Raw genomic sequence first — 14,524 nt, forward strand, 5'->3', positions numbered from 1 at the left:
CAAAAAAGTCAAGTAAATAGCTTCTGTAATAAACAGAAATCAAATGAGATGGGCACAACTAGAAAATATCGTTTTTCCTGTTGGATTTCACTATGCAAAACCAGGCTAGCTTTTTAAAATACTACAGCTTGCTAAAATTGTTGGAACACTTTCACAGAACCTCCTTGCATTTGCAAACTTGCTTCCTCTTCCCCTTTTACAGTCTTCCTAAATTTCGACATTGATTGGTTGCTGGGATTAGAAGTCTTGTTGGGATTAAAAGCATAAGTATCCTTATGAAGTAATTACAATTTTATTGGGGATGGGGAGAGAGGAAAAATTCAGCAGCAGCATTGATAACTTGTTCTTTAACCCATTCTTTTACTACCATGAATAAACTTATTTTAACTATTTTCATTCCTATTGATTCAATTCTCACATTTGAGATAAATATCCAGTGGTTTAGCCTTCTCTTAACAAAGCTGAAATATGTTATACATACAAAAATTTATACATCATTTTATCAAATCTTAAAACGGAAATGTCTCTTATAAACTCAAAATTTTACTTATCATGATTTTCCATCGTCACTTTATTTACAACATGGCATTGGCAAATGTTTACATACCATTGCACCAGAAGAGCATAAAATGTAAGCTATAAATGATACCCTCATCTTCAACCACTTTGTCCTTCACACCAGCATGTTCACTGTAAAAATTCCAAAAAATCTATATGTACACTTCTCTTTGATTAGATTGTGTGGCATAGTCAACCATGTCCTTCTAGAGCTGCAGCTCTGGCTTCTTCTAAAACTTCTTTTGGCCTCTCAAGTGTACACTGAAAAAACAAACAAAATAATCAGTTTTGTTTGGTTCTAGATGTTTTTACATAGAAGGAAACATTTAATTAATAGAGAGTGCAGGAAAATAACTGACCCGAGCGAGGCTTGAACTCATGACCCCTGACTTTGTACGTACAAAGTCAGGGGTCGTGAGTTTGAGCCTCGCTCGGGTGGTTTATTTTCCCGCACTCTCTATTAATTATCTTTAAAAATCCTGTTACCTGTGAAGGAAAAATTTACTTCAAAAGTTCAATTCTATGCCCAGATTCAAAGAATTATCTATCCTACTTCTGGATGGATGAAAAAAAGGCTGCAAATGCAAAAAAGGAGCTCAACCAGAGGTCCTGCTATGGCGGAGCATGGAGGCACACCCTTGGAAAAAGACTTTGTTGCAAAAATGAAGATCTTTTGGCATGTAGAGGTGCTTTGTAACAAAATTTTCAGACTTCTCCACACCACACATGAAGGATGACTCATCCACTTTATGGGCACTTTCAAACTTTTTGTAGTACTTTCAATTTGTCAGCTTAATCAGCTTAAAAAACTTCTCACCTCTGGCAGAGTATAAGGAGATGGATTTGTGGCTGTATCTTTTCCAAATTCTTCACATGTTCCACATTTTGGGATGTCATCTACCCATGTTCCAATATATAATTGTCCAGTATCCAAAAAGTAAAATTTTCCATCTCCATGTTTCTTATCTTCAATCCAAGAGCCTTCATATCTATTCTCGTTTGCTAGAACAAAAATTATTATCAATTAGAAAGTGACCATAAAATTTAGTATGAAAAAATTGAAGTGAGACTTTCAGAAACATTGAAAACATCTATGAATGATGTCACTAGCAGTCTTTGCAATATGTTTTTGGGTTTTCTTTGTGTTTTTGGGTTTGTGATATTTCTAATGAAAGAAGACAAAAATTGAGCCATCAGATCTGAAAATTGAATAGTTTTTTTCCTATTGAGTCTTACCTAAGCGCAGCATTCCATTGCCATGACGCATTCCATTAAGCCACTCTCCTTCATAAACTGAGCCATCTCCATAGTACATCCTACCCCATCCACTACGTTTTCCTTCATGCCATTCACCCTCAAAGTATTCATTCCCTTTATAAAAGTTTGTTCCATATCCCTAAAACACAAGTTGCATATTAAATCCATAATATTGAAATATATCTTACTCCACTATTAACACCAGTATATATAGAAAGCATAGAAAATTTAAGCTAACTTGATTAATTAAAAACCTAGCAATGGTGGCAACAGAAGGTGTCCAAAGAGCCTTACACAAAATTTCCATTACCCCTCCCACCTTTTATACTGGTGTAATATGTCTCTTACACCCTTTTCAGAAGCCCCAAGTCTTTTTTTTAAACAAATTTGAATTAAAGTCTTTGGTCATTGCTTAAAATGGTTGGAGCACACAATTATCTAGATATCTGCTGTTGGATTCTTCTTCACCTTTCAGTATAGGATTGGATTCTTGATCTAAATGTCTTATACAACATACTCCACCTATGAATTTAGCACCAGCAACCATGGAATTGTCAAACATTGTTGAGGGGACAGGGTGTAACCTTATACAAAAAATTAATCTAGCATAGTTGATCCATCATTCTTAGTAAATTTTTTAAGTCAATGTTAGAAAATGATAAACATAGATTAATTGTAAATTTACCTGTCTTTTGTCGTCCTTCCAACCGCCAGAATAAACTTTCTTGTATCCACCATTTGGCAATGGAAGGCTATATGTTCCATAGCCATTTCTTTTGTCATTTGCCCAATCTCCATCATATATTGCACCTTTTTTCTTCCATGTATATGTCCCTTTACCTAAGGATAAGGTTAAAAGACTTAAGACGACTGCATCAAAAAACCTAGCTACTGTACGTAATTCCTATGTGTATGTTAATGTAGGTACATTAACATAAGATAGTTGCTACCATTATGCTACCATTATCAAGGGGTTGAGTCCTAGCTAGGCAAATTGTGCGAGACATTACGCACAAATGTGTTGATAATTTTACAAAAACTAAACTAAAAGATGATTCATCTTTTGAAAAAGCATGTTTACAGCCAAGCATTTGTGAAGATCGAATCGAGCACTAACAGGCTTCAACTTCAAATATATTCTAGTCGATACAACATTTTTTGCAGTTCAGTTCAGTTTTCATTTTTTAACCGCTAAAGATGTTTAAATTTATTTTACCCACCACTTTTCTTGTTATTTTGCCATTCACCAGTGTATTGATCACCATTGACAAAATACACAGTGTTCCTTTGGCCTTCCTTCTGGGCGCTTTGGTCCCATTCCTTCCACAGAGGTTGAAAGTCCTTCGACTGCTTTCGCAGAGGCATTTCGTGTTCAGTTATCGACAGCAATTTATGATGTGCATATATTCTTGGAAAAATGTAAATAAACTCTAAATTAAACGCTGACTCGCATATGCCCTCTTCCTGACTGCTTTAAAATTTTACACAGCTTAGGGTTTCAGAGCTCCAGGACACAGTCCAGGAGGATTTCCTGACATACATTGATGTGAAAGCGTTCCTTAGCAACACTATTCTGACTGTTGCTGTTGTTGCTTCTGATGTTGTTGTTATGGTTGTTATGCACTGGTCGAGGAGTTGTCGAGGAGGTTGGCAGGGGCGTCGCGGGACCCCTCCTCCCAATAGTATCCCAATAGGAAATTTCAGGTAAAATCCGCTCAGTGGAAGAAACGCTTTCGGTAGTGCAGAGACTTTCATGTCTTAAAATTAACAAAGAATCAAGCAAAAGTAGTGATTGCGCTCAGAATCGCTCCGTTTTTTAACATTAAAAAGGAATGCTAAGAGGGAAAGAGGGATCTAAATTGACAACCAGTGCTGCTTGTTACCTAGCTTTAGAAGAAACGTGACAACATGGTATTTGCAAGAGCACGGCAAAATTGTACCAATCTGCTGTTCAATTTGTTTGCAAAATAAAAGAACTTTCATTAGGATTAGGAGGATTGCTTTAGTAAAATTTGCTTTAAAGGGTGCGTTTTCCAGGGAACTAGAAGCAACAAAGACATTAGAAAATTTTCTAGTCCTTCGGCGGCAACCATGTCACCACAAGTAGTAATTATCTCCGTTGCTGGCCCCGATATACAGATTTAACAAAACTATAAGGAAAGTCCTTCATTATCATATAAAAATGTAAGTTTATGTCAGCAACTAAAGAAATTCAGGTAATTTTTTTAATCGGGTAAATTTGTAGTCAACCTCCCCCAACAAGGCTGGCCTCGCGACGGCCCTGATTATCACACAGTGGTTATCACACATAAGCGACAAGGAATTTGCTCGGGAAGATTTAACAATCATAACAAAGAATTTTGAAAAAACCTCTATTGTTTCCCAAAAAGTGGGGGGGGGGGCATGGCTATGGCCCCCCGGTCCCCCTTCGTCGGAGGCCTTGTATTTGCAAAAATCCGAAATGGGGTAGAATAGAATTGCGTGCTGGTGTAAGTGCAAGAGGTTTTTGGCAACGTATACAAAGATAATTTCTTGATGTGAGGGTATTTTACCCTTTCGCTCCAAGCTATCGCTGCAAAACTTTAGCTTCAACCTTTAGATCTATCAGAGACTGCGCCACGAAATTCAACCTGGGAGAGGCTATGGTTAAAATGACAAAGGTATATTGTCAAATCAGGTACCCAAAAGTATCAGGTCGGAGAAAATTTTAACCCATAATGATAGGATGGACCCTTCTGTATGCAAAAATTTCAAATGACCCCCTGGGCTTTAATTCCATTTGTACATTCATACAGCTTCTCCGTGAATAATATCGTAAAACAGACATTTCAGTCTCTCTTTTCAATGAATACTTTCATTTAGTTTCAATTTTTGCTTTATTATATCGGTCAACTTATCAACCTATATCGACATTTTGAAATGAGTAAATGAAACATTGTTTCAAACATTGCTTGAAAAACTGACATGCATTACAATTTCTCAAAATTTGGGGTCATAGCACAAACAAGCAATTTTTCAGGGAGACTTTTTTAATGGTTTTTATGAAGAGTTTCAGAGGAATTTCAAAATATTTTTTTGCGTTAGTTTCTACTTAGCATCCAAAGGCAGCACTTAGAAGCTATGCTTATAAAGCAGTGTCCTGGTCCTTCCTTTTGATGTGACCACACCTCGTGATTCCTACGTCTTGAATTACAGAGAGATGTCGACTCCCTCCACTCTAGGTGAGCGTTTGGCAGGGATGGATTTTGCGGGGGGTGTGTACGGGGTGCGACACCCCCTCCGATAGTTCTGTGTCCTTCAGTAAATTTTGTTTTATTCGGTAAAAATCATTCATTGGTAGTCAATAGTAACAAAGTAACGCCAAGATCTTACTTCATATATTCTTATCAGTATTTATCTTCTTGTCAGTAGCATAGCGAGGAGGGCGGGGGGGGGGATATTTTCAAATGTATTTTAAGCTGATCTCAAGGGCATCATCGCAAATATATTTTCTGCTCACTTCGCAGGAGAGCCTCAATGTTTGATAAATCCCCTCGTTTTGGGGTTTGTATAGAAAAGCCTTCACGTTCTTGAGACATTCCTGATAAAATAGAAACTAAAATGCTAAAGCAGTCCAATCCTAAAAAAACTACTGTTAATTTTTTTAGATATTTGATTACAGCTTTGGAAAATCACTTTTTACACGTAGAGATTCACAATCGCCTTACACGATAAGGATATAAACATTAGTGGAATTGTGAAGGAAATAGACAGTTGTAGAATATGATCAGCCACCTATGACGTTGAATAAAGGGAAACTGCCAAGTAAAAATGCCATGGCATTTTCAAATACATTCACAAAATGGGTGTTTTCCCAAATTCTTAGGGGTGTGATAAGCAAAAATATCTTCCTCTTTGGCCTACCAATCTTCCAAACCTGGCTACACCACAGTTAAAAACCAAATTTTAAAAATGGGCTTTTCCATCATTTACCAGTGACCTGAAGTGTGTGGCACAAAAATTAGTGTCTAACACACCCCCCCCCCAACCATTGTTGCTTAAATCCGCCCCTGGCGTTTGGTCATATGAAGAACTCGAACCCCAGACCGTTGAATTTTAGTCCATGACCCTAACCACTGAGTCATCCTTGCTCCTGATAATTCACTTCAATGGCAGTCTTTGCTTCATTAAACTGAATTTTTTATGCTAGCTTTTTTGCATTGCTTTTATCAGTAACCATCTTGAAAATTCAGCAAGAAAATCTAAAGGACAGAACAACGTAATATTTCGATATCAATATTTCATTTGTGGTTAAAAACGAATTAGATTCTCATAAACATAACTTACTTTTTATCGAACGAGTTATCAAAATCTTACAGTTATCAAAACAATTGTCTTATTAAAAACGAACATCTTAATGTTTTAGTTAGCAATATACCTGTTCCAGTTTATCTTAAAATTTTGCAAAACCGATATTAAACCCCAGCAAGTTAAAAATACAATGTCTGCTCGGCTTATACTTTAAGTGTGAAATTTTTCGATTTTCTTATAACTGTTTAATTTTTTGGCCAGTAGCTTTTGATTTATTCAATTTGGTTGAAAATTTTCCTAGATATTAGTTTTCTGATACAACAATCCTAAATATTCAGTTTTAAACAAGGTTTTTGTAAAACACTGGCCAGTTAAACAGCTTTGTGTAAAAAGAAAGAAACAAACCTTTTATTATCTGGGTGCGATTTTGGGAGAAATTTTGTGTGCTTGTGAAAACGTCTGGGCCCAGCCCCCCTTTCGTGTTTATACTAAATTCCACTCCCTTCCATTTTATTTAAACTCTATTGGAATGTTGAAGAGTTAAAATTCATCTTCTAAAAAATAAAAATATTCAATTGTGTCTGCTTTGGAACTGAAATTTTCTTCATTGACCCATTAACTGTAACCAATAAAATCTTGACGGCGAATGCAATTTCTTTTTGTAAAAGGCGTATAATTTTTGAGTTTTTTAAAATGTGATGAAACCTCCAATACCAATGACTGAATTAGCTTTTTGGAACTGTTTTGCATCTTTTACCATGAGTTTTCCAGTCCTCTACCTGTAACCAAACAAGAGAAATAAAGGTTAACAAAACAGTTGTATTATAGCACTCTTGAAACACTCTAGCGAGAAAAAGCTGTTTTGTTCAGCAATGCTATGTCAGAACATTTCGAGGTAAAGATAGGCTGAGGGTGTAAAGAAAAAGGTTCCTGCAAACGACAGAGTTGCCAAAATAGGAGATAAGACTAATGTTAATTTTATCTTGTAGGAATGTCTTTAAGGCATCGATGGCATAAAAACGACAAAGACAAAGCCAAGGCATTTCAGTGATTATTCATTCGTCATAAAATGGCTATTATAGAATTAATTACCAAAGATTCCAGCGAAAATTTAAGTTGCCAATCGAGAAATCTTGGTATCCTGGTGATTTTATACTGGATATGAATGTAGGAAATTTTAACTAACTTCCGCAGTTTGTTGCAATTTATATGCTTACCTGACATCGGTCACTGCAGTACGTAGCAGTCCTGCATCTTGAACAGACAAATTTAGCAGCTGATTTGCAAAGCTGACACAGGAGATTCCTAGGTCTTCCGTCACTAAATTGGGCATCAGTAGACAGTTTATCTGTTGATCGAAAACGAGGCAAAGCTCTTGAAACCAGCTTTCCTTCTAAAATGCCAGTCTCATTTGGACTTTCATGGATATACAGCGACGTATCGTTTGAAACTGGATAAGGCAGTATGCGTTGAAAACTTCCTGGGGACAGCTGTGATTGACCTGGCAATGTCTGGAGATGTCGTTCAGGCATGGGGTGTTGTAGCGGGTTATTAAGTAGTGGAACCATCACTTCTCGCTCATACTGATGCTCTAAAGAGGTAGCATTTAGATGTTGCTGCTGTTCATGTTCATATGATGATGCATGATTCAGCACTCTTTGTTGTTGTTGATAGTCAGACTGAAATTGTTCTACACGCTTTAAAAACGCTGCTTTCTGGTGATGCTGTTTCTGAGTTTCCTTGTCTTCTAAACGTTGAACAGGCTCCCTGTTCTGTATATTTCGCTGTGGCAGCATTTCCGTTTGTCGATGTTGTTGATATTGCTGCGCCATTTCGAACTGATACTCCGGTCTCTTATTATAATTCGGTGGTGATTCTCGGATCGTACGGTATTTGTCAAGACCATGATGTCCAACGAACCTTTCTCGTGTCTGACCATGATTACTTTCATGCGGCCAGTGGATACCTGTTTCGAACATGTATCTATGCTGGGTATCTCCTTTAACCATTGAAGGGTTGTCACTGCGATAGCCTTCAGGATAAGATGAATACACATTCTTGCACTGAATCTCATTTCGTTGTCCAGGTATGCGACGAGCATCACTCAAAGGCAGCCTATTAAAGCCACTTTCCTCTCTGACTGAGACTTTCAGGGTGTTTGCCTGATAGCCAGTAGACCAAGACCTAGATGAGTCCATGGGACTGTGCTGCTGAACTCCCAAGGAGGGACTCTCTCCACGATTAAACGCTATGTCACTGGTATCGACATAGGTTGCGCTTGTATGACCAGGCTGAAAAATTCTATTTTGAGGTGGCTCTACAATCTTTCTTTTCCGATTTTCCAGAAGGAAAGGCATCTCAGTGCAATTGAAAGAGCTGCTTTTGTGTCTAACCATCATTGGGTCCGCAATCTATTGAACAGACGTAAAAACCAGGAAATTTACTATTTTGCCTAAGTTTTAATGAAATTTCATTTATGCAAAGGATCATGCAAATAGCAAAATAAAACGACAAATAAGGAAAATCATTCACGAAGACCACATTTAAAGACACAGATTTCCTGGCATAAGTATCTAGACGTTATTAAAGATTTCTGAAAAAATTCCGATCTAATCGTATTTACTGTTCATTACAAAGCACTTTCTTTTACAAGTCAAACGACCAGGGTTAAGAAATAAGAACAGTAAACAGATATAGTGAATTTTTTTACGACTATTAATTGTCAAGTGAAGAGAAATGTTTTTTGGAGCAGACAAGAAATGCCAGCCATGCCAGCCAAGACAAGAAATGCCAGCCAAGACAAGAAATGCCAGCCAAGAAATGACAAGAAAACGCTTATCATGTAGACTTTTCGCTTATAATTTTGAAAAGAAAAGATCTCACCTTTCTTCCTGGGAGGATATTAATACTTCCTCCGCGCCCATTCAGAAGATCAACACTCTCAACGTGCACTTGTCTTCTATCTGGCTGGTTATTTCTTGTGATCTCTCCTTCCACTGGGCAGCATTTCAGCAAATTTTGATTGCGATTTACAGGACCATGGCCGTTGGTCACAGCTGATCCATGATCCGGATAGCCTCTTGGTTCCAATGATCGTTCTACTTCTCTCGTACATACAGTGGTTATATTTCGATTTGGGGACGTAGGTAAACACGGAATGCCCCATCCTTGGGCAGAGTCACTCATTGTACGCGATTTCCTATTGTTCCCATCTTTAATTCTGAGCCCATGATATGACGCATATGGCGACAGCTGACTTACAGACTTACTTCTTCTTTCGTGATTAGAATTGAAATACGAAGGACCATCAATTGATGCATTATCAAAACACTGTTGATCATTCACTGCTTTACATTTGACATCTCGCCAATATGCAAGTAACTGGTCTTTGGTTGCAGCAGAGATCGAATCATCTTTGACTATACCGAGAATAGTAGCACCGATGCTATTGAGTTGTGGAGAGGCTGCGTGATGGCTCTTACGCGAATCATGTCGTTGTTCACTAGAGGGCCTTGACTGTTGATCATTGCTGAAACTTCTAATATCAGCTCTTTCTGTACCTGTAGCTATTCTTTGCTTTTTAAACGGAATCTCTTCTCGATTGTAGAGCATGTGATTCGAAGCATTTACGTCACCCGAAGTTACGTTCTTTGCTGTTGGGTGAAAATTAGATTCCACGCTGTTGAGTGCATCAGGGGGGACAGATAAATTTCGTTGATTTTGTTCCAGTTTTCTTCTTAATGAATTTCTTACATAAAATTGCACCTCTTCTCTGGGCTTTGATCCAAAATCACTTGTAGGGACAATATTTTTTATCACATCAAAATAAGAGCTATTGGCGCAAATGTTACTAGAGCTGATAATATTTCTATCCACAAATTTACTGCTACTTGTCCCTCCAAGCTGGTCCCGCTTTCTATCAGGACTACTGTGCTTTTGGATTTGATAGATTCCATCAAAGGTGGGCTTCTTTTCTGGGGAAATAAAATTTTGCGTTTCACGATTTAAATTTTGCTCTGTAATAGCAGCTTTCAAAGGCAACAAAATATTGCCGTTACTCAAATTATTTGCTCTATTTATCGATGAGCTTGGATATTCTCTGTTCGACTTTTGGAACAATTTGCAGTCTTCAGTTGAGGGCTCTTTTGTCATTGGCGATGTTTTGTCTCCTTTGGTTGAAAATGAATCAGTAGCAAGTGCATTGACAGATATTTGCTGTTTTCCGCTACAACTGCTTAGAGGCTTCTCTTTCAATGGTTTATTTTCTGAATAAAATGGTCTAACTAAATCGCCACTTTCCTGCCTATCAATTTCAAGATGGTGTAAGCCAAGTGAATGCTTTTCTGAAATTTTGCCAATATCATTAAGCTTATCCGTTGCGTTCAAATCAAGCTCTTGTTTTTTGGATAATTCTTTTGTTTTGATTCTGTTAGGATAACATTGCGTCTCCAAGGTACTATCGCCCGAGCGCCCAGTAGCTTCATCTTCCTCAGTCTTGATTTTGCTTTTCAAAATGAAAGGCGAAACAATATTGGATATTTTTCCTTGCCTTGAAGTTAACACGATGTTTGCTCTTTGTTTCTGAGTTTCATCTTCATGAGAAGAGCTCCTTTCGTTTTTGTCTTCGGTTTCTCTATTTTGATTGACAGGTGACAAACCGACCTTATTTGGACTTAGGCGAGCCATTGATATTGAAACTTTCAAAGATGAGTTTCGTTCAGGTTCCTGAGGCAACATGTTTTCAAGTTTCACCATCTTGTCAAGGTTTGGTTTTTCACCGTCAGCTTTTTGGTTTCCATGTAAACTCGCAACAGAAAATGCTTGTTTTATCGTCAAATTTCCATTTCCTGAAGTCAATTTTACCTCTACGTTTACACTTTCAGAAAGAGTCACATCTCTTTCTGGCTTTTTACGAATAACACTCTTTTGCTCCAATTCAGTTTTAGCAAAATCAACCACGTCACATTCCTCTCCACTTCGACAGTGTGATTCTACGCTTTCAGAGACTGTGCTGTCCTCTTCCTCGCCAGTCTCTCCAACCGCCTCTTCTTTTCCCAGAGACAGGCAATGACGATTCAACTCCATGGTGTTATTCTTCATCGTATTAGCCCAATTGAGAGAATCCAATTCTATCTTATCAGAGTCAAACTTTTGATCTGTGTCAGAAATCGCTAAAGGGTCACACCTATGTGTATTTTCGTCACTAACTTGGGCTTTGCTCAAGTTTGAATGACTTTCAACTTGTGTAGGTTTTGTTTCTGATGTTTCATTTTCTGGCCCATCTCCATCGGAGCTTTTTCTCTTGCTCGACAGACGCAATCTCTTTTTAATCCTTCTCGGTTTCTTTTCTGTATCTCTGTTCTCATTCTGCAGATTCTCATCCCCCCGAAAATCGTCACTCCCTAGCTTCCTTTCATTTACTAGTCGCTCTATTAGCCAGTTGTGACGGGGAAGGTCCATTGAAATTCGATCAAAAATATTAGCATTCACTGGACTGCTAGCATTTGACTTTGCCTTTTTCGACTTTTTCTTGCCTTTATGTTCTGAATGAGACTGTTCTGATACAGATGTCTGTGCGGGTTCAGACTGAAGTGAATTGTCTACAGGTTTAGTCAAATCATGAACATTTCCCATCAATTCTAAATTCCTCTTTTTGGACAAGGCCATAGCTGATTCTTTGGGAATACTTTTCCCTGGAGTCATTTGTTCTTCCTCCATGCCACTTGAAAGAGCTTCCTCGTTGACATGACAATTTCCATCAACGGGTCTCTCTTCATTGTCACTTGATGTATATAGATCTTGTTTACCTTCATCTAAACATGCTTTCATCTGATCTTGACTTGCATTATGTGCTTCAAAATTTTCTTCTTTTGATTTCTGCACATTTCCACATTGATCCGCGCGTTTATTTTTGGTAACTTTGAGCAATGGGCTTGGCGATAGACTTAGAATTGGGCTGGGTCCACTTTTTAGAGAGAATACTTCAGAAATTCGAAAGCCGAAAAACGTACCATCATTATCAGCACACTGCACAAATAAGTCTTCCCTATTTTTAGAGCAAGGGTCCTGGTCGATGACTGAATCCGCCTCTTGAGCATCCTTTAAAGGAAGACCATTCAGGAAGCATTCATTTTTAGTTTGATCGTCATATTTGCTAGCCATGTCTATGTTATGGCTGTTTTCATCTTCATTTTGTAAAAGTTCACTGGGACTGTGCAAAATCTTAGCTGGGTGCAGTTTTAGTGTGAATTGATCAGCTTCTAATTCCCGTGGTTCAATCTTTATATCATTTCCAACAATTTCTTGCTTAACCCCACATTTTTCAAGCTCGTCACCTCCAAATAATTTACACTCAGTCTTGATGTCTTTAATAGACTGGTCAGTGCAGTTATCTAATTTCATACCATCTTCCTTTTTCATGTTCATAGAGAATAGATAGTCATTAGTCTCTTTTGAACTATCAATCGCCCTATTTTCTAAAATACTGCCCCTTTTGGTATGTTCAGTTCGTTGAGAATCTCTTCGACTTATACCAGGGGACTCAACAGCACTATGCCGGCTCAAAACTCTATCAACAGTCTCTTTGTCGTTGCTACTTGTCCTGTTTCTGATATCCTCTCTTTCAGTATAGTTCTCCTCGGCAATTTCTTTAATGCCATATCTATCAGTTTCAGCTTTATCCGTAGAAGAATCTTTGGTGCAGCGTTTGTATTTGCTTCTTAACGTGCCTTTAAATTCTGTGGCTTCTTCTTCATGCATCATGGACTTATCTGCAGTTTTACAGCGCAAAGTACTTTGGGAAACATCTAAAGTCACCTTTTCTTGCAATGTCTGTTTTAGCATGGAGCTCTTATCTGACATTCCTTTGCAAGCGTCAGAGTGTCTACATTGAAAATGGCCTTCCTCAACTCCCTCTGCCCGAAACTTTCTGTAGTCAGTCTTGAGCTCTGACCGATGCTTGTCCATACTTCCTGGTTTTTCTGTGAAACACTTTTTGATGAAAGAAAATGCCGAACTTTGATTCGATGTTCCTAATGCATCTATATTAGGATCAGCTGATAATCCTTTGCTCTTATTCACGTGATCTGACGAGTCAATTATGCTTTGGCTACACATTTCTTTCCCCGATTCCACCGATTTCGATTCTTCCCGATTAGGGAGCTCCTTTGCACTTATTGTCAATTGTCTATTCGATCCAGGAAAAGTTCGGTCATGCCTAATTTGTGCATTGCCACCTGACTTAAAGATTGCTTCTGGTCCCCGGCTTTGGGGTAGCTTCTTGACGAATAAATGACAACCTGGTTCTTTTTCCCTCCTTCTCGCGACATCCTTTTCTTTCAAATCCCCATCAACAATTATACTTTGGTGCTTCTTCCTTTTAAGTTCGTCTTCTTCTACCTGCTTAATTATCCTTCCTGGTAATTTTTCCTGTTCACTGTCATTTTTCTTCCAAACATTATTTCTATCACAGTTATAATTTCTATTGACATCCTCTGCTTTTTTGGTATTCATGTAGGGGCGTATCATAGGAACATAGCGCTTCGCCATTCGTTCCCTTAAACTACTTTTTTGATTCTGTCTCCCAGTTCTTTCTTGTGATTTTCGAAATCCCCTATTATGTTTATCCAATGGAAGATGCCTTCTTTTCGCTATATTTTCATTATTTCTGCTACTATTTGGTCTTTGACTGTACTGTTGTACTGCCTGTGCTGCGTTAGGCCTACCAATTATCCACATATTGCTGTGGTGTTTGAAGCCATTAACTCTTGCCCTGTAAGAATCTTCCCGACTTCGGCTGCCAGTCACATTGAAACGAACCACCTCCTCATCACAACGAGGTCGATACCATTTGTTTTCAAGTGTTTTACTTTCGCGTTCATTATAATTCTGTCTTTTATTCATAGATAAATCCTTCGGGCCTCCGCTATTCCTACCTCCTTTCGTATGATGATTGAATGGCTCTTCTGCTTCTTTATATATTTTAGAAGATCTTTCTTGGTTTCTTTCAGGCTAGAAAATAAAGCGGCTAGCTGACGTACCAGAAGTGAAGAATGGCAAATGACGATAAAACAACATAGAAAACAAAAGCAATGCCTGCAATAACAGGTTATTCAAAACTAAACTAAAATTCAAAACATGAAATCAGGATGGTGATATTTTGAGAGAGACAAAAAGAAAATGCAATGTACTGTGTTTATAGTTTGCGGTTATACTTCCAACTACATACTTACAAGGTATTTGTGTTCTGACCGAAAAAACTAGTGTTTAGTTTTAAAAACTAGAATAGCACTAATACTTTTAAGAGTCTCTGAAAATCAACTGAAAATCAACTGAAAAATTATACTTTTAGCCAAAGCTGTAACATTAAGCTCCGAAAACAGTGGAAGGAGTGAATTTGAAAGTGGATTTAGACAGAGGC

At 37.9% G+C, this 14,524-nt stretch overlaps 2 protein-coding genes across 5 annotated transcripts in view; both read right to left on the minus strand.

Moving 5' to 3' along the window:
• Positions 1–447: 447 nt before the first annotated feature.
• On the minus strand, positions 448–3,344 carry LOC135683646 (MORN repeat-containing protein 3). Its single transcript, XM_065198959.2, has 5 exons — positions 3,036–3,344; positions 2,501–2,655; positions 1,795–1,954; positions 1,376–1,560; positions 448–819 (listed from the first exon to the last, which is right to left on the minus strand). The coding sequence occupies exons 1-5, from the start codon at positions 3,178–3,180 to the stop codon at positions 751–753; spliced, it is 714 nt and encodes a 237-aa protein (XP_065055031.1). The 5' UTR covers positions 3,181–3,344; the 3' UTR covers positions 448–750.
• Positions 3,345–3,512: 168 nt separating this feature from the next.
• LOC135683907 (uncharacterized) overlaps positions 3,513–14,524 on the minus strand; it is a 36,734-nt gene continuing 25,722 nt past the window's right edge. For all 4 annotated transcript variants that reach the window (XM_065199296.2, XM_065199295.2, XM_089109198.1 and 1 more), the window contains 3 exons: positions 8,989–14,115; positions 7,323–8,516; positions 3,513–6,884 (listed from right to left, as the gene is read on the minus strand). In XM_065199296.2, the coding sequence (XP_065055368.2) occupies positions 6,831–6,884; positions 7,323–8,516; positions 8,989–14,115 (6,375 nt within the window). In that variant the 3' untranslated portion in view covers positions 3,513–6,830. The remainder of the gene's footprint in view (positions 6,885–7,322; positions 8,517–8,988; positions 14,116–14,524) is intronic.

Source organism: Rhopilema esculentum, chromosome 7 (assembly GCF_057945365.1).
Source record: "Rhopilema esculentum isolate cy_ngs chromosome 7, ASM5794536v1, whole genome shotgun sequence".
In the NCBI taxonomy this organism is placed as follows: Eukaryota; Metazoa; Cnidaria; class Scyphozoa; order Rhizostomeae; family Rhizostomatidae; genus Rhopilema; species Rhopilema esculentum.

Coding starts and splice junctions, on each gene's coding strand:
- LOC135683646 (XM_065198959.2), bottom strand. CDS start 3,180: ATGCCTCTGCGAAAGCAGTCGAAGGACTTTCAACCTCTGTGGAAGGAA. Junction 1,955..2,500: donor GGAAGGACGACAAAAGACAG/GTAAATTTACAA, acceptor CTTGTGTTTTAG/GGATATGGAACAAACTTTTA. Junction 1,561..1,794: donor CAATGGAATGCTGCGCTTAG/GTAAGACTCAAT, acceptor TTTTTGTTCTAG/CAAACGAGAATAGATATGAA.